Source organism: Homalodisca vitripennis, chromosome 4, assembly GCF_021130785.1.
Source record: "Homalodisca vitripennis isolate AUS2020 chromosome 4, UT_GWSS_2.1, whole genome shotgun sequence".
Taxonomy (NCBI): domain Eukaryota; kingdom Metazoa; phylum Arthropoda; class Insecta; order Hemiptera; family Cicadellidae; genus Homalodisca; species Homalodisca vitripennis.
The window spans coordinates 128,313,931-128,339,802 of NC_060210.1; the positions used below are offsets into that span (position 1 = coordinate 128,313,931).

Sequence of the window (25,872 nt, forward strand, 5' to 3'; positions counted from 1 at the left end):
ATTGTTTATAATTGGACACAAATAAACTATGCCATGCTAAACGGGGGATTATGTGGTGAGGAGGACAGGGAATACGGGCAGCATGAACCGAGTGTAGATTTTATGTTTTAATTAATGGGTGTTTTAACTATAGGTAAATATTAGTTAGGGATTTAATAAAAACTGGCCAGAGGAATGTACCCAAATATACACCGATCCGGGCCTCTGTGGGAAGATAGTATGATTTCTGTTGGTATCACCACGTGGTGTTTCAACATCATTGGAAAATATATAGGTTTCACAACTAATGTTAGATTAATCTATCCTCGTCATATGACCATTCCGGAAATTAAAACATGCCTTACACCGATGTTGCAGTAGTCTTTGAACATTATTAATGAAGCTAATTGAATTGGTCATTTTAAAAACAGCATAAGTAAAAAAATCGAACTTTCGGAAAACGACAAAAAACGGTTTTAGTTATTGGCTGTCAGTATGAAAATGTGTTTAAAATTATATTATTTATCTTTGAGTTAATTTAAACACAACTTAGTAAACAAAATTTTTTTAAATGAATGTAAAATATTTTAAATCATAAATCATAAAAATAATGACCAACTATTTTGTTGAATTAATAAAGTTTTATTATAAACATTAAAGCCTATCAATACCTAAACATTGTAAAACATTTTAAAAGAACTTTAAATAGATTACACATCAATTTGTTCATCATTTCCATCGTAAGTCTCCCAGGCGAAGATTGCTTCATAAAAAGATTGAACTTCCTCATTTTCAGGTAGGTAAGGTCTGAATTTTAAGATATCATTAATTTTCTTTTTGTTTATGGGGATATAACCCTTAGAGTGAATTTTTCCTGAAGGCAATAACAGGTTTCTGTTACTGTTTCTTATGAGGAAAGTATGACATTGAATGCCGTCAATGTACTCTCTTGCAAGAACTACTCCTGGTTTTGAATCTGAGTGTGTGAAGTGCATAAACTTTGAAATGCCAAATGGAATTTTGTTGTCTCTTGGAATATCTTTCCCGCGGGTTTCTTGAGATATTAAACTTTAAAAAAATTAGGCCACCAGCCTTTTACATCAAGAATATCATCAGAATCTGGTAGCGTTACTAAAAATGAATTTTTCGTTGATGATTGTAAAATCAAAGCAGCAAGTTCTTTCAATGTGAATATTCTGTCACACTTTCTAAGTTTTCTTTTGACCATTGCAAAATCACGGTCACAGGGTAAAAATGAGTGACCCCTTATGGGAAATATTGATCAACACTTTTAAATCGATTCAAAGACACTAAGGCATTAGCCAGTCGGATCAATGAATGGTTTTTATTCTGCCCCCCCCCCCCCCGCAACCGTCTGAGAATATATGAAGATTTTCAACATCTGCCATATGTTCTTCTAGGTAATTAAGTATAAAGGTACAGACTTCGTTTGGGCTTTTCCCGGCAACACCTTCATGGTACATATAAAACACAGCAGTGTTGTCTTTCAAGTTATGTATGCAGAACAAACTCACAGTTAGGCACTATTTAAGAAGGCATTATTAAGCTGTCCATAGGAAGAAAAACTGACTCAACCATAGGCATTATTTAGTTACACAAGTATTAAAACAATTAACTGCCGCAAATAGAAACTTTCTTGTATCGGGATAGTAGGCAGTTGTATATTCTGCATAAAATCAATGCGTATACCACCAATTTTGCCTACACTATTTTTCACTGCAGTTGTAACTTGCTTGATTTTTTTGGAAACTTTTTTTAGCTCGCCTAATATGGACAACTTTTTCTGCAACAAAAACATGTTTTGCAGTTTCATTAATGAACTTACTTTTTATTTTAACATCAAGTGCTTCACAGGTGCAGCATGTGTCTACCTGAGGGCGTCCAAAGTGCAGATTAAAGTCTCCTTTGAAGATTTTAAGATAGTACTTGTAGCCTACATCAATATCTGGGTGTGCCTGCCTGAATAACTTGAACATTTCAAGAACATTGAGCTGTTCATTAAGATAATGATATTCTTTAGAGCTGTAATGAGCGATCTTGACTGGGAAAGATGCAATATGTGATTTAATAGCAGAAACCACAGTTTCTGGTTTGGCATTTGCAGAAACATTTTTTCCACGTTTATCAATGGGCGATTTCCCGAATAACAGTAAGCTGTTTATTCTGCGTATGCGGGCAGGAGTGATAGCATGAATGTTACAGAAAGCCTTCTGGCATACCTGATGTTTACCATTAGGAGTGTTCACCTCATAGATGAATGAAGCTTGGCGGTCAGGTTTATTTGATTCTGTATTAGGTTTTCTCCTCCTTTGTTGCTTAACCTCCGATGCTGCCATCAGTGATTGCAGGTAATTATCTTGCTCGTTTTTAGAATTTAAGCTTCTAAAATTGTCGTAAACCTGCTTCCCCTGGCATCTTCTGGCAATTTAGAGTAGCACTTTCGGTCGCAATTTGAGTTAGCTTAAATAGTGCTAAACATTGTGTTTGGGTACAGGGTATAAAATATGTGATATTTTTTATGTTTAAATATTACTGATAAAAATATCTACAGAAGTTAAAATAATAGGCTATGACAAATCACTTAACCTAACCTCTAAAATGATGGAGCTGAGACAATAGTATGTACATTGTCAACAACATACTTTAGAGTTTACAATACAGGATGAATACTAAACATTTGTCATACTTAAAGTAATTTTAATGCATAATTTACTTACTTGCAATTATTGCCAGGTGTAAGTGCATCGATCTGTTTTCCTGTGTGAGAAAAGCCGCGTTTACACTGGAAACAAAACATGTTTATAAACATTGTTTATATTTTGCTACTGTCATGAAATATTTTGCACACAATGTTCCTAAACATTTTAGGACAGCCACTCTTGAAGATGTCGTCTGACAAGGAGGATGTTCTTCTTCTAGCTGCCGCTCATGTGTTATGTTATGTGACAGAGAACCCAGTAGGTTCTGGGTAAGGCCTTCACTTGCGTCACGAGGTGTTTATAGTGGAAGTGACCTATTCAAAGACCTTAACCCTAGAGAGCTAACGTGTTCAAAAAGTTACGTTAAAGCTAACGAATCGTAAAAATTACGACAGGATTAAAAAAAAAGTACAAATACATTTTATTTTACAAAAATGCCATATAATTGCGTATAAACACTTATAATACAGCTTAGTAAACCTTTTTAAAACTAAGTCTATAGTTAAATCTCATCTATACAATGGACACAGCATCTTCCGCGATGCTCGGCACAGATTGGCTTGGCACATCGGCAGCAAAAGATTGACGTCATCCTCCGTTTTGCTGATGGACATATTCCACAAATTGTTCGACGGGGGTGTTGAGGGACATTAACTTTGTTTGTTTGAAGAGGTGCCTTAATTATTTCAGCAATTGATTGGCGGAGTTTTCTTGGCAAGTTTGGGTAGTTCATACGGTGCTGAAGCCATGGTGTGATGAGGTCATGTTGGATTTGCATTGCAAAGTTTCTCCTTGAAAGCGGTTTCGGGCCCATTTTCACCATGTTACTAGTGTAAATAACATAGGATTTACTAGCATGATATTTATCATACCAAAAAATACACATGATGGCCACCGCCTCGTCTTTCGGCTGCACGTCATTTGATCCAAAGTATCAACTGCACCTTTGGTTGCGTTGTATGTCTCAATGATTAGAGGTTTTTGAGTCCTTATCAATTGATGGCTTTTCATGACAAGTCGATGGAAGCAACACATTTTTGGAAGTCTTGACTTTGTATGAAACCATTGTTTTCATTCCATCGAAACAAAACATATTGACAACTTGTTCTACCAACAGAACGCATAAAAAACTATTGGTAGACCTGATGATTTATGTTTCTCAACAATGTTCCTATATCTAAACGTCTTGTGTTTCCGAAACATTCCACAATGTTTATAAACACCCTTTGATCTTACCGCTTTCTACGGGAAACAAGAAACATGAGGAGAAACACCGAATTTCTGTTCCGAAACATTGTTCCAAGTAGTTATTCTTCGATTTGAGGAACATTGTTCCGAAACACTGTTTATAAACATGTTTATAAACGCGTCTAAACATAAGCCGAACCAGTCACTCTTGCTCTTTTTAATACTTCAAACTTGTAGTTTTCCTTGTGTCTCTTGCCCCTTTTCCTTATAGTAATATTACAATTTTGACTTGTTACCGGTACTTCTAAATTCATCTTACAAACAATAAGTAATAATGACAACAAAGTCAAGCTGACTGTGATTCACATTCACATTCACTACAGCTAGACTCTGCAACTGCAAATAAATGGCATCAGCTGTTGGCTGAGAACAGCTGACTGCTCAGTTCATCTGATTCTAGCAGAAACAACACAAGTCACTGACTTATGCTGTTTCTGAAATGAGTTAAAAAAAAAGAAAAAAAAATTATATTAACTCTCACTACCTATTGGCTCCTTTAAACCATCTGAAATATATGATGAGATTAAAAATCTTAATCCCAAAAAGGCCCCTGGTTATGAGTTAATAACAGGTAAGATACTACAAGAGCTTCCTAGGAAAGCCATACTCTTTCTTACCTTCTTATTTAATGCTATTTTGAGGCTTGAATACTTCCCATCACAATGGAAGGTGGCTCAAGTTATTGTTGTTCCTAAGCCAGGAAAACCTCAAAACGAAGTAATGTCCTACAGGCCAATCAGTCTACTACCTATACCTTCTAAATTATTCGAAAAGTTATTTTTAAAACGACTTCAGGTTTTTATAACTGAATGCAATTTAATTCCCAATCATCAGTTTGGTTTCAGAGTGCACCACTCCACTATCGAACAAGTCCATAGAGTAGCTAATATAATAAGGCAAGATTTGGAATCAAGAAAATTTTGTTCTGCAGCATTTCTCGATGTGAGTCAAACCTTTGACAAAGTGTGGCATGAAGGGCTTCTATTTAAAATAAAAAGTCATCTACCTCACACTGTTTACAACATTATAAAATCTTATTTAGAACGAAGGTATTTTCAAATCAAGTTTGATGATTGTCTTTCAGATCTGAAAGAAATAAACTCTGGTGTACCTCAGGGAAGTGTACTAGGACCAGTGCTGTACTTAATTTTCACTGCAGACATTCCAACTAATCAAAATTCTTTGACAGCAACATTCGCCGATGACACTGCCGTACTGGCATCCCACTCCAACCATGTTGTAGCGTCACAAATTCTACAAACTAACTTAAATTCTATCACAGTTTGGCTTAAAACTTGGAGAATTAAAGTGAATGAAACTAAATCTGTTCACGTCACATTTACGTTGAAACATGACACCTGTCCACCAGTGTTTTTAAACAACATTCAAATTCCTCAAAGAAATGAAGCTAAGTATCTGGGTGTACATCTCGATAGGAAGCTGACTTGGAAACCACACATATGGAACAAAAGGCTCCAATTAAATTCAAAATTCTCAAAACTAAATTGGCTTTTTGGGAACAAATCCCATTTATCAATAGAAAGCAAACTGTTGTTGTACAAGACTGTTCTAAAGCCCATCTGGACGTACGGAATTCAACTGTGGGGAGTTGCTTCTACATCAAATATTGAAATTATACAGCGTTTCCAATCTAAAGTTCTCCGAAAGATATTACAGGCCCCATGGTATGTTCGTAATGAAGTCATTCACAGAGACACGAATATCCCTTTTGTTACTGAAGAAATTCCAAAGTTCTGCATCAAGTATCAAAACAAATTAAACTCTCATCCTAACTACTTGGCTATTAATCTGCTGGACAACAGTGACCATCAATTTCGGCTAAAAAGACATGATTTCTTAAACTTAGCTGATCGATTTTAAAGATGAACAATCTCTTAAATGTTTATGTTAATTAAGGTTAATGAACTTTGATTAACCATGTCCTTAAGATTTATCATCAAATTTACTTATTGTTTGTTGTATATAAACAGATTGTAAATAAATTAAAGTAAAAAAAAAAATTATATTATGCTATTAATAGTGATAGAATACCTGACTTGTGTTGTTTTTTAATGGAAAACATGTATCTACATATGAAGATGTAAAAAACACTGCTTACTCAATTTCACAAAAATGACCTTTGCTGTTTCTAAAATGACCGATTCAATTTAAAAACTGTTAGGTAGAACGTTACCTCTGGGAATAAATAGGCCAAATTCCATACTATTAAAATTTACGAAAAATATTACAATTTGATTTATACAATTTGGTTAAGGGTATTTAAAAATTACAATAGAGTAATTAAATACGATTTAGAGCCATCACAATCACCAGCATTTTCTTTTCTCTTCTTTTCGTATTTCGTTCCTGGATATTCTAGCGAAAATCCCATCCCTTCATATGATCCCAGACAAAATATGATCTACTATATCTTATATTATACTATTTCTGTCATTTTCGACCTTGCTTCTTACAATAATAAATTATTTAGCATCAATCATTTAATTAGTTCATCTTCGATAAAATAGCAGAAGACCACTGCTTACCCAGTCTTCAATAAGAACTGTAACGTGGCTCTTGTAGCAAAGAGCTCCACCGCGCTTAGAGAATTTGTCTACAACTCAGTGCACTCAAAATTGTTCACACGATAAGATAATGAGAATATCTTTACACCAAGGTTACATTATATCTTGTAGTAAAGGTGTCTCTGATGTAAAGAGTTAGTTTCAAGCTTCTTTGTCACTAACTCCTTTTGGACTTTTCATGCGAACATAACTCCAGATTCCAGGAGTCAATCTTGTGACAGCGTCAAATTTCAAACGATGCACTAAGACGAAGGTGAACTGAAGCTAAACTCAAAAATATATAGTCAGGATAAGCTTAGGTAACGCAAACTGCATTGTTGATTTTATTTTATTACAAAACATTCAACTCACAAACAAAAATTCTACAGTTTAACCGTGGGGGGAAGTGTAGTCTGGCCGTGCTCGAACTGTTAATACACCAGATAACCCATATCAGAAACGCTACTCTGTAGGAAACATTATCACTATTCTTGTTTTCAACTAAGCAAGCACCGTTCGGGTGCCTAAACTGGTGCTAACATAAAGTGAGTTTCTACAATTTTTCTTTTAGTTCTTTTGTTTTTAACATAGTTCCATCATATCACATTGTGAAATACTCGTGGATTGTGACTAAGTCTGAAGCCAGCCTATATGCAAATTAGAGTAAGAAGTGCTTGTTGAGTGGAGAAAGTGGGCTGTTCTGTCGTCTACATAGTTAAAAAAAGAAAGAAACTAAAAATTACGTGTTTATAGATTTTAAAAATACACTTCGTAATGTTTGTGTGATTCAGTGTAGTGATAATATTCGAGTATGTCTGCCGCTCGCATGTACACAAAAGTTAACCACGCGGAAGGCAAAATACCATTTTTAATCGGAGTTGCTGGTGGAACAGCAAGTGGCAAGGTACACTAGGGCCTACATAAAATAAATAAAAATATTCTCACGATTTTCTTTTCATGTTATATTTAAGGCACTTAATTTAAGATATTTTTCATTAACCTACTATTATCAGTTGATAGAGTCCTATATCCTTGCCAGCCAATTTTGAATAAGAGCCCGGGGTAAAGATAAATGAGTAGACCATAGTCTTAATTTGGAGTGGGCAAAATGGATTTTGCTAAATTATATCCTAGTGAGCTGATATCAAATCTACATCACATACATTTCTGAGAGTATAGTTTATTGTTAGTGCAAAATTTGCTACCTTTATTCTGAGAATATTTTCAATAGTAACTTTTTGTCAGGCATATTTGTCAGCTAAAGCAGTGGATTTCCCTTAAACCATGATGTTTCTTGCAAAATAGTTTATCAGTCTCTATAAATTTAAAATCCATTTAATATGGCTTTCTCAAAAGTTAAAAATAACGAGGGAGTCTGGACAGTCATTATTTGGTTCCATTTTGCTTCTTTTTTTTTAATGAATTTCAACTTCTACTGGCTGCAGAATAATAAAGCCACCATGATAATCGGATCATTGATATTCATGAGTAACGAATCCTCGATATAACTACTGAAACCAAATTACCTTATAGGTACTAGAAATTACAGTGTAGTTGGACAGTTTGTATATCTTTAAAAGTAATACTTTATTGATGAATAAAAAAAACTATCTAGGCTTGTGTTAAGTTCTTAAGTGTTGTATACATAGATAATCAGCTTACCTGGTCAACTCATATAGACAATATTTTGCCTAGGTTGTCCAGAGTAATTTACCTCTTGAGGCGATTAACGCCCTTTGTCACTATGAATTATCTTAGAATGGTTTACTTTGCCCTCTTCCAATCAATTATAAAATATGGTCTGTTATTCTGGGGAAACTCGAGCCGCTTGAATGAAATGTTAATTTTTATAAAAAGGACTGGGTAGGGTACGATAAGCGGACCCGGTCTTTTATATCGAAGAATGTAATCATTGATACCTAATATTCGCATCTCAAATCCTAGACTATCAATCGATATAAAAGTATCTATAGTCCTCAATAACAATCATATATTTTATATTTAAATATGAATTTAATATTTACAGTGATCAAACAAATTATTATAACCAAACTTAGGAAAATTGAAGACGGCCATATTTGCTCCTCCCATAGTTACAGTTGTTTCTTTCCCACAAATTTCACATAAAGGGTTTTTCGGTATGAGTCCCACATGTTTAAGTCATGAAAAAAATGTCTTATCATTTTTCAAAGTAATGTCGTTTTGATTGTCGTTAGTTTTCTAAAATTGACTGCCATTTTTAATAATTAAATGTTACTTATATAAAATTGAAATATTACATTACGAGTATTATTTGAAAGTGTTTACAGCTGTTGATACAGATTATTAACAGTTAATTGTTCAAAATAATTAATCAGTATCGATTGATTATATCGTTGGTTATGATTAAGTAATATCATTTGCCAATTTCGATATAAAAAACCGGGTCTGCTTATCGTACCCTACCCAAAGGACCTCAGAACACCTGCTAATGCTGAATCCCTTGACCACTGCAAACCTGTTTTCATAGAACTTAAAATCAATACTGTTGTTAATCTCTACATCCTTGAACTTGTTATTTATGTTTTGAAAAAAAGCCCCTGTTTTTATGTTTAATGAAGATGTTCATAATTATAACACAAGAGGTAAAATCTGTTATTTGTAGGTTGAGTAAAACTTTGATGAGTCATACGATGATGTCAAAGAGAGTTTACAATAAGTTTAGTAACCTCATTAATAAGTATAATATGCCGACATTTAAAAAGAAGTTAACTGCCTGGGTCTTGAAGAACCCATTTTATTCTTTGACCGACTTCCTGACATGTCAAGATTTATCCTTTTAATTTGTTATTGTTTTGTTAATTCATTAAAATGTATCTTGTTGTTACTTTATTAGGTTCAGGGCAGCCATCATTATTATCTATAAGCTATATTTATTCATAAGCCTCTTTTAACATTAATTTAGTAGTTAATTACATTGTTGTATTTATATGTTGTTTAAATTTATTTGATTGTTAAATTATACTGCCAATAATATTGTCTCATTACTGTTTTATATTAATTACTTTTATATTGAATATTTTATATTAAGTATATTTATTTAAGTTTTAAAGTTATTAGTAACCATGTTAGTCTACAGAAGCACAACGGATCTCATTTATACTTTGTTATTTAATGATTGCCAGTTCTTACAAATATTTTAACCCTCCAGCTGGTATGAAACGAATTTTCGTCGCCAAAGGCCTGTCCGATTTGGCAAGGACGAATATTTGTCACCAAAGTAGACATACGAGGTGTGATCAAAAAGTTCCAGGACTGAATTTTTATACATTTATTCATACAACATACAGGTTATTCGAATTTGTCTCCTTCAAAGTACTTCCCTTGGGAAGCTACACACTTTTCCCACCGGTGTTTCCACTGATCAAAGGCCCCAGAAAACTCTTCTTTTGTAAAGGTGTTTAGCAGCTCCGTCGTTTTTTCTTTAATTTCGTCAACTGTTTGAAATCTTTGTCTTTTCAGGGGTCTCTTGAGCTTCGGGAAGAAAAAAATTCTGCTGGAGCCAGGTCAGGTGAGTAGGGGGGCTGAGGAATGAGTCATTGCGTTTTTTACACAAATGTCACGGATAACTAATGCAGAGTGAACAGGAGCATTGTCATGGTGAAGGACCCAATCACCACTTTGCCACAGCTCAGGTCTCTTTCTTCTCACAGCATTACGCAATTTTCTGAGGGTTTCAAGATAAACAAAACGATTAATTGTTTGACCTTGTGGAAGGAATTCATAGTAGACGACACCTTTACAGTCAAAGAAAACCGTAAGCATGACCTTCACATTTGATTCGACTTGACGTGCTTTCTTGGGTCTTGGAGAGCCTTTTGATGTCCATTGTGATGATTGGGCTTTTGTTTCCACATCGTAACCAAAAACCCATGTCTCGTCTCCCGTAATGACATTATCCAACAAGCTTTCGTCGTCATTTTCCTTTTGAAGAAGTTCCTCAGAAACATGAATTCTGTGTTGCTTTTGGTCTCCAGTCAACAGTTTTGGCACAAACTTTGCTGCAACACGACGCATTTGAAGTTTTTCAGTTAAAATTTCCTGACATGACCCAAATGAAATGTTACACTCTTCTGCCATTTCACGGATTGTTAGTCGACGGTCTGATCGTACAAGAGTGTTCACTTTAGCAACATTGTCATCATTGATTGACGTTGAAGGGCGTCCGGAACGAGCATCGTCGTCTGTGGATGTTCGGCCATCTTTAAACCTCTTGAACCTCTGATGGCAGCATGATCGGCTTAGACATTCTTCACCAAAAGCCTCTTGTAACATCAAAAAGGTTTCAGAAAACGTTTTGTTCAGTTTCACACAAAACTTCACACAAACAAGTGCTCTTCTTTCACATTCACTTTCATTAAACGCAAAAATAGCCAAACTCTATAAAACTAATCTCAAACAAACTGTGATAATGTTACTTTCAGTGAAGTTATGATTGATCTGAAAACACAGCTGTGTTACTGCTGAGTCAGGGAATAAAATGCTGCCAACCGCATCGCTGTGAGACATTGCATTCCCATAGTATATAAAAAGTCCTGTAACTTTTTGATCACACCTCGTATACAGTTATTGAAATTTTAGGCAATTGAGGTCATATAAATGATTTTTATTTGATATATTCTGGAAGAGCATTAACTATAGTACCGATTTACTGTTCTTACTTCGATTATTGTCTTCTTTGTTTACCGTAAAACATCGTTCTGTATGGACAGCGGACGTGAACGTAGTACGGGTCAACCACGTTGTTGTGAAACTGTAAACAAGTGCCGGGTTTTGTGTTTGAGGTTACGAATCCAATAGTATTTGTCATACTTATACGTATTTGTCCATGTATCTGTCATACTTATAAGTATAAATGCAGTCATGAGATTATGTTTACCCACGAACAATAATATTAATCTACGCATTTTTGAAAATGATAAATACGCATGCTTTTTCATACAAAGCCCTGTAACACATACGTTTTGAGGTAAAAGTTATAATAATTAAATATTTTTGGAATCAGGACAAAAATTTGAATAAGTTAGACATTTACAGTTTTGATGTAAAGCTTATTGCTAAGCAGTTACACAACGGAATATTTACAAATATAATTTCTAAAAAACATTTTTCTTACATTTTGTAAAAAAACAAAAATATGTTTACATGGAAACAATAAGTTATTGTTATTATAATGCTCTCCATATAGTTGTGAATACATTGACATTATAATAGTTTATATATGGACTAAAAGTTATGAAATGTGATACATTATAAAAAACATCTGCGAGGCTGTTAAAATAGAGCCGCCAGTACAGAGTGACACCATTGCCAGTTCTAGGGTTAATATATGTTATTATTAATAGTTCTTTGACGAGGCATTTGATAGAAATTTGACTTTGTCACTGCATGTAACGGGCATATGACAATAAAAATGATTTGATTTGATACATTTATAAAGTACAGGCTGTGTTAAAACAAAAAAGTCTAATATTTAGTTACTTTTGGGTAGATTTCAATAAGCGGCCTACACTCGTTATTTTTTTTGCTATAATCGAATAGTTCGATTGCTTTTATCCGAAGGAATAATTCAATATTACAATTGATTTAACTTAGCATATGATTTTAACTTATTAGTTATAGTAATTTTAACGTAAACAATAAACAGTAAGGAGTAACTAATATTTGTAAACTTTGAAAATAGCAAAATTTGCTTTATAAAACTATAAAAATTTCAGTTTGTATAAAAAAAGTTTTTTACTTTTTTATAAAAGTTAAGTTTGAACCTAATTTGAGTGTATACTGTATTTTTAATATTTCTTTGCTGTATACCATGATAAAGTCCACATAAAATTCTGAATAAAACCCATGTAAATAATACATCGTTTGACAATAAAGTTATTATACATGTAAACAAAATGCTGCCCAGTACTGACATTGTATAAATTGTACTTCGTTTTTCAGAGTTTAGAAATTACATAGTTATAGTGTAGTTTTCACAAAACATCAAGATAACACAAATAAATATGATTAGTAAATTTAGAGACAGATACTTGCTGAATTTTCTCTTGGACACAACTCAAATCACTAAATTACTTTTATAAAGAAATGCGGTTAAAAACACTGTATAAGTTACCATTTTAGTTTGTATTTACTCAAATGCTTGGTTATCGGCAAGTTAACAACAAGAATGGCTGTTACGCAAAACAGTACTCGTCCGCTACGTCGCGACTGAAAGACAGAATCATCATTTAGGTACTTCGTTATTATCGCAGCCCACTCTTTTTGGATGAATATTTCTTACCGGAAACATAAATAAACTTCATTATATGTTCCCAATACTTCCCTTCTTTGATAATGAATCGAAAAATACTTGATGAGTCATAATTCCTATCGCCAAATCACCTGCAAATAGGCAGAGATGAAGGACTCTTCAAGTAGGCGTACACGCATGAATCACCTGTCACTTTTGAATAAGAAAGTATTGTTCTTTTGTTCTGTTGTAGTTTTTTTTCACTGGTTGTCGTAATAACTTGTACATTTTAAAATAGGTTAAAAAAGTCTCTACTTTTTAATATTGTAATTAATTTTATCTCTGATAAGGAAAACTCGTCCAAAAATAGTGGCCTCCTGATAAGTACCCAAACAACATACGTATCACAGATCAAAGAGTAGAGAAACAACATAAAACTCGTAGTCGTAGATAGTTTGAAACCTACTGAATGTAGCTATTTGGTTAATTGGCCAAAATAACCCTGAACTATATAAAATATTATCAAAATACGAAGCGTCAAAATTAGCGACGCTGCGGCACTCAAAGGGTTAAATAGTTGTTTACGAAATTAATTGCCTAAGAACAGAACGTTAATGCTACAGAAAGACTTGTGCCCGCTGGGTGGCAAAAATGTGAACTGACACCTACAAAACTTGCTGAGGGCTTCAGCTTTGACATTCTTTGAATAGATCCTTGAATTTGACATTCGTCCATCTTTAAACTTTAGACATGATTCACGCACAACTCCATCACTCCTGATGTTTTTGAGTAAACACAGCACATTCTCCGATGAATTTATGCTGCAGTATTCCCTTCTGCTTGCAGGAAATGAATACTATTCGTCAATTTAAATTGGTGAGAGAATCAATAGAGTCGCCCATGTTTATGCGCTTGAAGCTCAGTGCAAACTGACTATTTGAATTTAGCAGTGACAAATGTTGTAGCAGGGAAGATGCGCTGTGTACGCTGCTACGTTTCTGGCTGTCATGGCGTGAGTTCAGAGGCTGAAAAAAAGGCCCTCGTAAAGACGTTTTAGTTAATTTAGACCTTGTTGAACCAATAATTTAGACCAATATGAACCTTCTGAGAAAAAAGTTCATATTGGGTTTACACAAGTGCCTTCGTCCATCAGTGTGGGCAGTACACTCATCAAGTTGGTGGTGACAAACAAAAAATATCACTCTAGGTAGTACTTATCAATAAAAAAATCAAATTCTGATCATGTATGTCTCCGGCCATTACTGCTAGCTAGGATACGCAACTTGACAAACCAAACAAATATTGTAAATTCCTATAAGAAAAGTAGTTCCATTTTTAATGTTCTAAAATTCATTATTTGTCATTTTCATCCCCTAAAACCTGATATTGTTTTGTTCAGGAGAATGATTATAATAGAATAATAAAGCAAATCTCAGTACTGGTGTGGATGAAAGTAAATTTTAAAATAATACAAACAAATTTAACCAAACATTCTACAAACTAATAAATAGTGTAAAAACCAACATTAGTTTAATTAATAAACAAAACTAATGTAACCATAACTTCCCAATTTTGTATGCATGTACAATCTTCTTATAAATTACCTGGTAACTTCCGATCACATAAAAATATATTTTCTGATTTAAAAATAATACACGATCACACAACAAACTGATACTCTCACGCATAGAAAACGTGAGGGCCAATTAAAAAGGAACAAAGTAATACCAATTATTTTAACTGCTCACGTAATCCACATTCAAACACTTTAATAACTTTCAAAACTATGTGATAATGCACTGGATGCCATTGTTATCCACAACGAAATGAAGGCTACTGCACGGGAAGTTTGTTGATGCTGTACTAAGCTGTTCTGACCTCAGAATTATCTGACAATGCTATAGGGCGCAGATAACACTAAAAATCATAGATAACAATGAACAGACAAATGGACAAATATACTTTGTTTAAAGGTTATTTTTGACGATGGAAGGATTGTGAAGGAAACAGGATTTTTCCGGACATTTGCCATCGTTCAGTGAAACAAGAAAACAGTAACACTACGTTTCGAGATCTGCAATCTGATCTCTTCTTCAGGTAAAGAACTAACCTAATACATAATTACAAACTAAGTTAAAATAAACAAATCTTACTAAAGCGTTGTGGCACGCCTAAGTCAGGAATCACAACCTACATGTTGTTGTCAACTTCACTAACACTAAAGACATGCACTTAATACAAAACTATACAAAACACTAATCATTAAAAGTAAACTACGGAATACAGGTCACAATGCGTCTTCACTCGTCTACTGACCACCTACGACTGACCAGAGGGACTAGCCAATGGCAATCGTGACGGCTGGCTAAAACAAGATGGCGGACATACAAGGGAAGGGGAACAGGAATGGGCCCTTTCGTTATTATTGGTTCATGCGAGATGAACTTCTTAAAACCATATTGTGACTCCGCATTGGTTTATTACAAATATCCGATCCGTTTGATACTTTTGGTTTTCTCTTTAGTTCATTTTTTAGAATTGGCAACCAAAGCGGCCTAATCTCGACTGATGGTTGACTGATTGGTTGGTCTGCCAATTTAATGTATGTTGCCTCAATTAATTTCCTTTTGAAGAAATGTGGTTCCCGATGTATTATGTGGGCTTCATCCCAATTCATATGATGGTCTTCGGACCAACAATGGTGTGCAATTTTTGACTTTTCTGTGAAACCCTTTCTCGTGTTTTCTTTGTGTTCTTTTATCCTTACGTTTAGTGGTCTTTTTGTCTCGCCTACGTATTCCCTATTGCAGCTACATTTTATACTGTAAACACAGTTTTTGGAATCCTGTGTGCCATTTTTTGGTTTTGTTTTTACGAGACTTTGTCTAAGAGTGTTGTGTGTTTTAAACGCGGTTCTAATGTTGTACTTTCTACCTACTCTTCTAATTTTCTCCGATAATCCCGGCACATAAGGGATTGACATAAACGCAAATTTTTCAAAAATCTGTTTTTCTGACTCAGGAATGATTCTTCTGGTTCGTTTGCACTTATTAATTACTAATTGAGGGTCACGATTGCCATTGGCTAGTCCCTCTGGTCAGTCGTAGGTGGTCAGTAGACGAGTGAAGACGCATTGTGACCTGTATTCCGTAGTTTACTTTTAATGATTAGTGTTTTGTATAGTTTTGTATTAAGTGCATGTCTTTAGTGTTAGTGAAGTTGACAACAACATGTAGGTTGTGATTCCTGACTTAGGCGTGCCACAACGCTTTAGTAAGATTTGTTTATTTTAACTTAGTTTGTAATTATGTATTAGGTTAGTTTTTTACCTGAAGAAGAGATCAGATTGCAGATCTCGAAACGTAGTGTTACTGTTTTCTTGTTTCACTGAACGATGGCAAATGTCCGGACAAATATAACCACAAAATTTCTTTTTCAATTATTGAAACACAATTATTTGTGATTTCAACCCCCTAGAAACATATACAGTTTTGTTGATGAGCAGAATCCGTTAATAACATTAAAATTTTGATTGGCAATTCCGGCCGTTAACTTCACTGTCACCGAATGAAATTTAAGATGGTAATTTAATAACAACTTTTTTCATATAATTCGGAAATTACATACCAAAAAACAACACACTTGTGTACCCTGTCTTGTATAAAAGTTTAGTATTAATCGGATCACAAGTTTAAGAGTTATGAATTTAAAATTTTTTCAGATAGGTTGATAAACACCAAAAACAGGCCCTTATTTCATTCTATTCTGACACGAAAACTGTAAACTATTGTTTGTAAGTAATTTGCTTTATATGTTTAAAAGTAGAAATAAACAAATTAAATTTGAGTGTAACTCCTGTTGTTGTAGCTTTATTAATTAGTTTGAGCTAACATTCAAACTGAAATATCTACAGACTTTCATCCAAGAATAATTTAGATTTTTTTATTCTGAAGGAAAAATACTTGCTAAGCTGAATCGATAATTGTACAGTACATTAAAGAAAAGGTCTTATTACATTTTTTACTAAGTACGTTAAGCTAGTTTTAAATTTTATCATTTAACTACTTAATGATCTATCTCTAAGAATTTTGACAGTTTGCTTTGTCTTTTTCATCAACCACAATTCCATATCTTAGTAAAAACTAACTATCATTAGTTTTTAGTTATACTTTCTAGAGCTCAATTTGTATAACAGATTATAATATTTTTGTTCAAGATTCTTGGAGCAAGTGGAAAATTTTAAACCTAGCAGTTAGTAAAACAACACTTTTTCATATTTTTTGTGGAGTTGCTTGGCGATAAAGCCTTTGATTTTGAAAAACCTAGTTCAAAAAATAAATACTATTGTAAAAGTATTCTTTTAATTAGTACTAATTTATTATAATATTTGTAAGTAAATAATAAGTAACATTTTTTGTCATTTAAATCTAGATGGACTTCCTGTGATGCTTACTCCTCTCTGTTCCCATATATAGGCTTGCATTTAATAAATTATTACTTATCATTCTTTTATGCATGGTGTCTAAAGTTCTATTATTTCCTGTTTTTGGCTTTCAGCTTTCAAAACAATTGAATTTAAAACCATCAACTCTGAAATAATATGTACCTGATGCCTCGTACTGTTTGAAAAATATCATACATTGTAAGTGCTTTCATTAAGAATCCTACAGACTTTGATTTTAAAATTTGCGTGTGAAACTATGGGTAACTGCTTACTACGATTGTAATGCGTCTATTTTGGCTTTTTAAATTCACTGCTGGTTTAGTGATTTCGTGATCAAGAATATATACATATATATATATATATATATATATATATATATATATATATATATAGATAACCCTATAAGTGGAGTTAATAACATTTTATATATATATATAATGTATATGTATATATACACAGAATATATATAGGTCACAGAAACAACTTAGATCAGAAAGTAGCTATCTACTCCAGGCCATTGTAATATAGCCTACTTCCAGTCAACGACATTTCTAGTGCCATAGTTAATCTTTCCTCGTTGTCCTGATGAAGAAATTGTATATACATAGGACTGAGAAGACTACTACTGTGAAAAAGTTTAAATTCATTTCCTGACTAATGTAAATATGTCATATCACAATGTCAAGGAAGCAAACATTCACAGCTTTGTTCGTAAAGGTGGATTTTTAACAGTGTTTAAATAGTTCAAAGCATTAGATAGTGTAAGTTTGTCACTGGTTCAATCTGTAATGTAAATAGGATAGTATAACTTTGTATTTGTAATTTGCATTACACTAGTGATGAAGTACTGTATGCTTAATATTGTTTTTAGATTTTAATGTAAACAAATATTTCTGCTTCTTTGGCGAACTTCAGCTGAAAGTGTTAACAGCTGTTTAGTGTAATTTAAATTTTATTATGTTGCGTAAATATCATAATTATTTTTCCAAATTATAAAATATTTTGGGACACTTTTCCGATTTTTATCTTCATAAAAACCTTCCTTGTACTTCAACAATTGTCCAGCCATTCTTAAGATTAGCGCTTAAACAAGCCATTTAGTGATTCATTTTTATTATACAGATAGATTTTTATTAGTAACAATTAGCAAGATTCAAGCTTTGTGTTTTCAGACAGTACTTAAGTTAACTTTTTTTAGTCTATAAACGTAAATCTATGAACATATTGGGTAAAAAATATATAATTATTTCAAACAAAATAATCTTAAAATCACTAAAATAAGTTTGTTTGATATTTAAAAAGTTCTGTAATGTTTCAGTCTACAGTATGTAAACGAATAATGGAAAAACTGGGACAAGTGGATGTGGATCACGCTCAGAGACAAGTGGTGACCATCAGTCAGGATAGCTTCTACCGTGAACTGTCTCCAGCAGACAAGGCCAAGGCAGCTAAAGGACAGTACAACTTTGATCATCCAGGTAATCTTTTCATGACAGGAAATAAAATGTGAATCGGTTGAAAAATGTATTCAACTTAGTTTTAGTTCGTTCTGTACCACTATTTTGAGAATACTAATAAAGCTCCTATTTATAAACTACTTTCAATTGAAAACAACAGAATAATTATTAATGGTATGAAAAATTAAAAAAGTACATCAATCTTCTAACCTATCACAGAATTTAAGCTGCTGTGAATTTCTGGTGAGCTCCCTTCCATTCTGTCCAAAACCAGCGAACACGAAAGTATTAAGAGTGGAGTTCAAACTTTTTCCACCAGTTCCATGTCCAGTATTTTGGACCAGTTGGTTATTGTGGCTTTGTATCATAGATGCATGAAACGTTTAATTATATTTTACATGACTTTTTTCACAATTTTTCAACAGATACATATGTTTAAAATAATAAAGATCTATACGCATAAGTTGAAAATAATATAGCCACATATATATGTATTTCTTAGTTTTCAAGGTTAGCTTTGATTGCAAGATAAGAATCTTTTATAGTTTCTCAATTGATTAGTATAAATTGTGTAATGAAATCTAGTTTTTCAGATGCTTTTAACGATGAGCTCATTTATCAAACTCTGCAAGATGTACTGGCTGGCAAGAAGTGTGAAATTCCTGTTTACGATTACCGCACAAATTCAATGTAAGTTTGAATTATATATAATCCAAACATACCACTTGCAAAGTAAAAATTATGACCATCAAAAATATATAAAACTTATGAAATTTACAAAACTTTGATGCATGTTTAGGAGTGCACAAATATTATTATTATTAGCAAAAAGGATTACAAAACATCTAAATGATGTTAAACACAAAAAAGACTTGATATATTTTACTCTGAGAAAATTTAGACTGCAGTTAAAAAAAAATGTTCCTTTTATAAATTGAAAAATAATGACAGTTGACCTCTTAAGAAACTTGAGAATAAAGCTGTTACCCTACTTATAACTCTTGTTTCACATGGGCAGTCAGTATGTAATATGTTAATTATACATGTAAATTTTCTTGTTTTTATCATTCTATTTGTTATTAGAATGGTACGAATATTATTTTTAGTAGTAGATTATTACCTCCTGCTATATTTCTAGAGTTCAATCAAGCAGTGGGAAATTGTAATATCTTTTAGAATATAAAAATAAAGACCAGCTGTTACTTTTACTTAATCAATATAGTAATATAATAAAGAATAATCTAGATAAAAATTTTACTTGATCTTCACCCTGGTATAGATAGGGTAGGATTGTGGCTCTTTTACCAAGAATTCATGTTTTTGTTTCCTGGGAACTCGGTAAAAGCAAATGGGTTTTGGGCTGGTTTCATATAAAAATGTTAGTAAAATTTATTAACCCTTGACTGCTGCAGTGTCAACATAGTTGATGGCAAAAAGTGTGTAAATTGCCGGCTTCGACTGGGTAGATGATCCGTATTTAGACGGTATTTAATATAGTACCCAGTTGAAATATATGAGTAACCCATATAGCTGCTCCTTTGTTTGGTTTGTTTTTGTTATTGTGTTTTATTATTGAAAATGAAAATATTGTCAAGGAAACAGTACTTTTCCGGACATTTAACCCTCCGGCTGGCAACGTCGTAAATTACGACTCATTTTTTCCTGCTGTGAACTGGCAGAGTCGTAATACGACTCATTAAACATCGTCTACTAAATATGTCATAGTTCCGTTAATTACGGATCGAATCGCATAAAAGTTATATCACTTTAATCACAAGATCCCAAGCCTTCTAATAATGTATTCACTTTTATATCTATATATATAAAAATGAATGTTTGTATGTTTGTCCTTTATGGAATCGTGAACTATTGGACCGATCATGATGAAAATTTGTACGTATATGTATTTTTCCACGGAGAAGGTTTATAAGCTATGCCCATCCCTTTCCCGATTCAGGATTCCGCCCCACTGGTTACAGAAATACCCATAAGAAATGCATTGCAGCAAACATATGTTAACGTCTTTTCAAATTTTTAATCAGCTGTTCTTTGTAAACATATATTACACTTATAGTTTTAAAGCATAGAGTAAGCTTAAGAGAAACGACAAATTTTGTTTAAACTGTTTTTGCAATCACTGTTAAACATAGACTTTACTATCCAGATAATACAATTCAAATTTGACGTAAAAATTCACCTTTAACTGCAATATTTATTTAATATAAACCATGCTCATGCTTGATCAGAAGAGTAATGCAGATATCATAATTACTATCTTACGTTGGCTACAAATATAAAGAATGTTATAAAATCAACCTTAGTTGTTTTTTTTTGACAGAAGTATGGTTCTCAAAACTCCGTGTGTACATATTCTCTCGATCGAGACAACAAAGCAAGCTCAATCGTGGCATCGGAGATATAACTAATTTAATCTAAAAATTTATTATAGTAAAAAAAAAAATTTACTAAGTAATATAAGGACTTCGGTTCTTAAGATTTGCGTGCGAAGCCGTGGGTAACAGCTAGATAGAGGCAGGAATATGGTACATACCTTCATAATACGCCCAAGAGGCTCACGATGGAACTACTATCAATTATCTCAGCAATGTTTAGAATGTGATAGAAAAAGAATAAGTGAATATAGTGTACTGTTTTCAACGGGAAATTGCGTGCGAAGCCGCGGGCAACTTTTGCAAAAAATTATTGAAATGCGCAGCAAAGCGCGCCGGGCCCGCTAGTATATATATGAATATTTGTTCTTTTACTGGCCGCTAAAAGCTCCCGACTACTTCCGCGCGACGCGACTCGGCAACTGTTAGTGTTCCAAACAGCTGTTCGGTTTCTTTGTTTGTTTACGATTCTAGTCGTGTGTTATGTTGCGATTCATCATGGATAACGATTTGCCGTCTAGTGAAATTCGTGAAATACTTTATAATAGTGATTCAGATAATGACAGTGACATTTCTGTTAATGTGTTTCCCCCTGATGTATCGCTTGAGGATTATTCCAGTGGAAGTGATGATGACTATGTTCCTGAAAGCCATAACTCGTCGTCAACTTCTGACAGTGAGTTTGAAGAACCTAATCCTAGGCCTAATCGTAATGAAGAAAATACTAGGGCCACAGTAGACCCAGCCACACAATCTGTTTGGTTACGCGTACTTCCTCCAGAGCCTGAAAATGATGTAGCTGAAAAGTTTCAAGTTAGGAATCCTGGCATAAGGCATTGCCCTCTTAAAAACAGTGCACCCATAAGGTATTTTTATTTATTTTTTACAACTTCAATTTGGAATATGTTTGTAACTGAAACCAATTTGCATGCTCACAGAGAAATCAACAGAAAACGTGCCTCAGGTCAAATGAAAGTGACTTCACGCTTGCAAAAATGGGTAGACGTAACAGTAAAGGAAATGAAGAAGTTCATGTCAATACTTATAAATATGGGCCTAATCCACAAAAATAACATAGAAGATTATTGGAAAACAACTAGATCTCAGGCCATTCCATTTTTCCCATCAGTTATGTCTCTAAAACGGTTCCAGTCTATAGCGTCTATGTTTCATTTGAGTTCAGCACCAACACTTGTACGTGGGATGGCTGGCTATGATCCGTGGTATAAAATTAGAAAATTTTACAACAGCATGAATGAATCATTCAAACGACATTTCATTCCTTATCAGAATATTTCCATAGATGAGAGTCTCATTGGAATGAAAAATCGTTGTACATTTATTCAGTACCTCCCAAAAAAAAAAAAACATAAAAGATTTGGCATCAAAAAGTTTGAAACCTGTGACAGTAAGACTAGCTATGTACTGCATGTTGGTCTTTACAGTGGGAGGGACTATTTACAGGGTGGTGAAGATCCATTTACTCAAAAAGTAGTTATGGATCAATTGACACAATGCCAGTTATTGGACAAGGGTTACCACATTTTCTTGGATAACTTTTATACTAAAATTCCCCTTGCTCGCAAATTGTATGAAAAAAAAACATTCATTACTGGAACTATAAATAAAAATTCAAAGGGATTGTGTAAAAAAGTAATTAATGAGATTCTTGGAGTGGAAAAAAGTATCTATTATAGGCAAGGAAAAATACTTCTGGTAGGATACAAACAAAAAGCAAAGCGAAAACCAGTATATTTGATTTCTACGGGATTGCACGCTGAGGACAAGATTGTAGAGTAGAAGTGGTCTTCAAGCAGTAAAACCTGTTCTCATAAATGGATATAATTACAACATGGGTGGCGTGGATGTAAGTGACAAATCCATGTATCATGTCACATGTAGCAGGACCACACAAAAGTATTGGAAGAGGATCTTCACTAACCTGACTGATATGGCTCTCCACAACTCCTACATACTGTACAAAAATAATACTGACCGACCAATGTCCAGAGCAAATTACATAGAGAGTATTGTAGAGTCATTTTAGTTGATGAGGAAACTGTGGAAAACTTACCCCAGCCTGGACCACAAGGTGATTGTGCACATGCTCTTGTACACCTACCTGGCCGCAAGGAGCGCCTTTGTGAAGTATGTTCACATGATAAAAATGTAAAAAGAAAGCGCAGTTATTATTGGTGCCCTGCCTGCAATTGTGGGGTTCATCCCACATGCTTCCACAAGTTGCAGCACTTCTGGAGGGATAAAAAGGTGGGACGGAAAAGAGCTAATGCTGAAGATGACTCTGAGTAGACATGTTCACCATCTTGTTTATAGCCTTGTTTTTTTCAATTGTAATTTTATTTGTAAATAAAAGTGTTTATAACTATGTATATTCTTTTTGTGCATAAGTAAGTGAACATTTTGCATATTTTAGATTTTTAAATAAAATTAATTTTGAGTTAATTTATTTAAGGCATAATATAAAAAAGTGTTCTTTGAAAAACAAAGTTTTGAGTTCTGACCATCACACATCTACCATTATTCAGGTAAGTCAAATTATAATTATGTTTTTTATTGTACAACATATTCTGCAGAGTAATTTGATGTATAACACTTTTGTGTTTTCTCCAATAATTAATTGTACAGGATAAAAAATTAAAAACTCTGCACGAAGCTTCAAAACAGGGTGCCAGTCAAGGCTCAAATGCGCGCCAGCCGGAGGGTTAACATCTTTCAGTGATTCAAAAATCAGTAACATTATGTTTCAAGATCTGTAACCTGATCTCTTCCTCAGGTGATTAAATAACCTAAGGACAAACCTAACCACAATAACCTAACTACAATCTAGGTTAAAATAAACAAACCATACCAGAGCGTTCACGATACACATAAGTCAGGAATCACAAAAACACTATGTTGTGTGTCAACTCCATAGACACACAGTTAAAACAAAACTATTAAAACTGAACTAGAGAGAGAAAATAGTTCACATTAGGTCTGCACTTCCTATCCAACCATAGAGAACTGACCACGGCACAAACAAGGTGGCAGCAAAAAGGGAGTGGGTCTTTTATATTAGATTTTAGATGAACTTCTGAAAACTATACTGTGACTCCACATTGGTTTATTACAAATTTCTAACCCGTTTGATACATTAGGTTTCCTTGTTCATTTCCATTTTTCAGAATTGGCAACTAAAGCGGTCTATTTTGACTCATTGATTGTTCTGCTAAGGTATGGAGCCGTGATTAATTTCTTTTTTAATTGGAATAATTAATGCAGTATACTATAAACAGCAACAAATAGATGCATTAGATATATTTCAATGTATCGATTAGTGGTTGTTTTATATATATTTTTTCTTCCTCTAGGTCTTTGAAATGATCATGAACTTTGAGTTGTTATAGTCTGTCAGCTGATATATTTGTCAGAAGCATATTATGTGTTTGGCTAGTATGAGGGTGGTCTGAAAAGTTTTTGACCTAAACATGAAGATGGCTGCACTTGAAAATTAAAATCTACAGAATTTTGTTGTTCATCCACAGACAGTTACTCACAAAAGTTTCAACCATTTTGAACTGTAAGTCTTTGATTGAGTTAATGTCCTGCTGGGATCCTATTTAACCAAGACAACTATTTAATCACACACTAAGAAGTTGCCATGGTTAAAATCCACAAATTACGGTTTGAACTGCTTGACAATCCACCTCACTCACCAGATCTAGCCCCAAGCAACTTCTTTTTGTTCCCTCATCTAAAAATTGCCCTTGGAGGACAAATCGCTACTAATTTTTGTTCAAAATCTAAAAAATCAGCCCAGAAATTTAAGGGGGTTACATAGCAACATAGCTATGGCATCCAAATGGTTGAAATGCCACTTAGATAGATTCCACTTAAAGATAAAAAATACAATATGTATGTTGAAAATAACATTGTTTGATTGTTTTTCTCTACCTCTCCTATACATGAAATGGAAGTTGGGCAAATTCTTGAGAAGGCATGACTCGCCATTCCTCTTGAGGAATAATCAGAGTTTCAGAAATCATTAAGAACAATCTATAAGGTTTAGCTTAGCATACCCCTCACCACAATGTCCTATATGTATGTTTTTTCTCTATTCTATTCTATACCCTAACCATTTTAACCCATTTCATGTAGTTCTAAATCCGTTTTGCATTAACTTTCTAAATTTTCCTCCTGATGTAATATTAATAATTTTATGCTTTATTTTAGAGTTCCAAACCAGACAACCACTGTCTACCCAGCTGATGTGGTGCTTTTTGAAGGGATTCTGGTCTTTTACTTTCCAGAAGTAAGGGATCTTTTCCATATGAAATTATTTGTTGACACTGATTCAGACACCAGACTGGCAAGGAGAGGTAAATATCATTATTTTTAAGTCAGTAAGTTGCTGCTTAGCTATTGGGATTGGGATGGTTAGTCTATAATTATTGTTTAAATCTTTTATATATTTTTATACACATGAAGAGGCAATTTGTATGGCCACCTCTTTTACAACTATAGAATTTAAACTTTAAGACCTTTACACACTGGAATCCATAAAGGCCAATTATTTTGCACCAATTAACGTCGACAATGCATGCACGTCCACTCTGTTGTTCCATGAGGTAAACAATTTTTTACCATTCCCATTAGTTGCATTAGTGGCTTTATTGTTATTTTGGTTGGTCTTGTTGCTTTTCAGACTACCAATACCCATATTAAGGGATATAAACCATGTGCCAGAAAAGATCCTTTCTTGTAGTGTCACCTGTTCAAGAGGCCCATCAGAATTGTAA

The 25,872-nt window shown here is 33.6% G+C and overlaps 1 protein-coding gene across 2 annotated transcripts in view; it reads left to right on the top strand.

Moving 5' to 3' along the window:
* The first annotated feature begins 7,165 nt into the window (after window positions 1–7,165).
* Window positions 7,166–25,872, top strand: part of LOC124360141 (uridine-cytidine kinase) — a 60,036-nt gene continuing 41,329 nt past the window's right edge. The window contains exons 1-4 of one of the 2 annotated variants that reach the window (XM_046813493.1): window positions 7,166–7,415; window positions 18,545–18,704; window positions 19,277–19,373; window positions 25,307–25,452. In XM_046813493.1, coding sequence (XP_046669449.1) covers window positions 7,323–7,415; window positions 18,545–18,704; window positions 19,277–19,373; window positions 25,307–25,452 — 496 coding nt within the window. In that variant the 5' untranslated portion in view covers window positions 7,166–7,322. The remainder of the gene's footprint in view (window positions 7,416–18,544; window positions 18,705–19,276; window positions 19,374–25,306; window positions 25,453–25,872) is intronic. The other variant, XM_046813492.1, reaches the window with a different exon arrangement.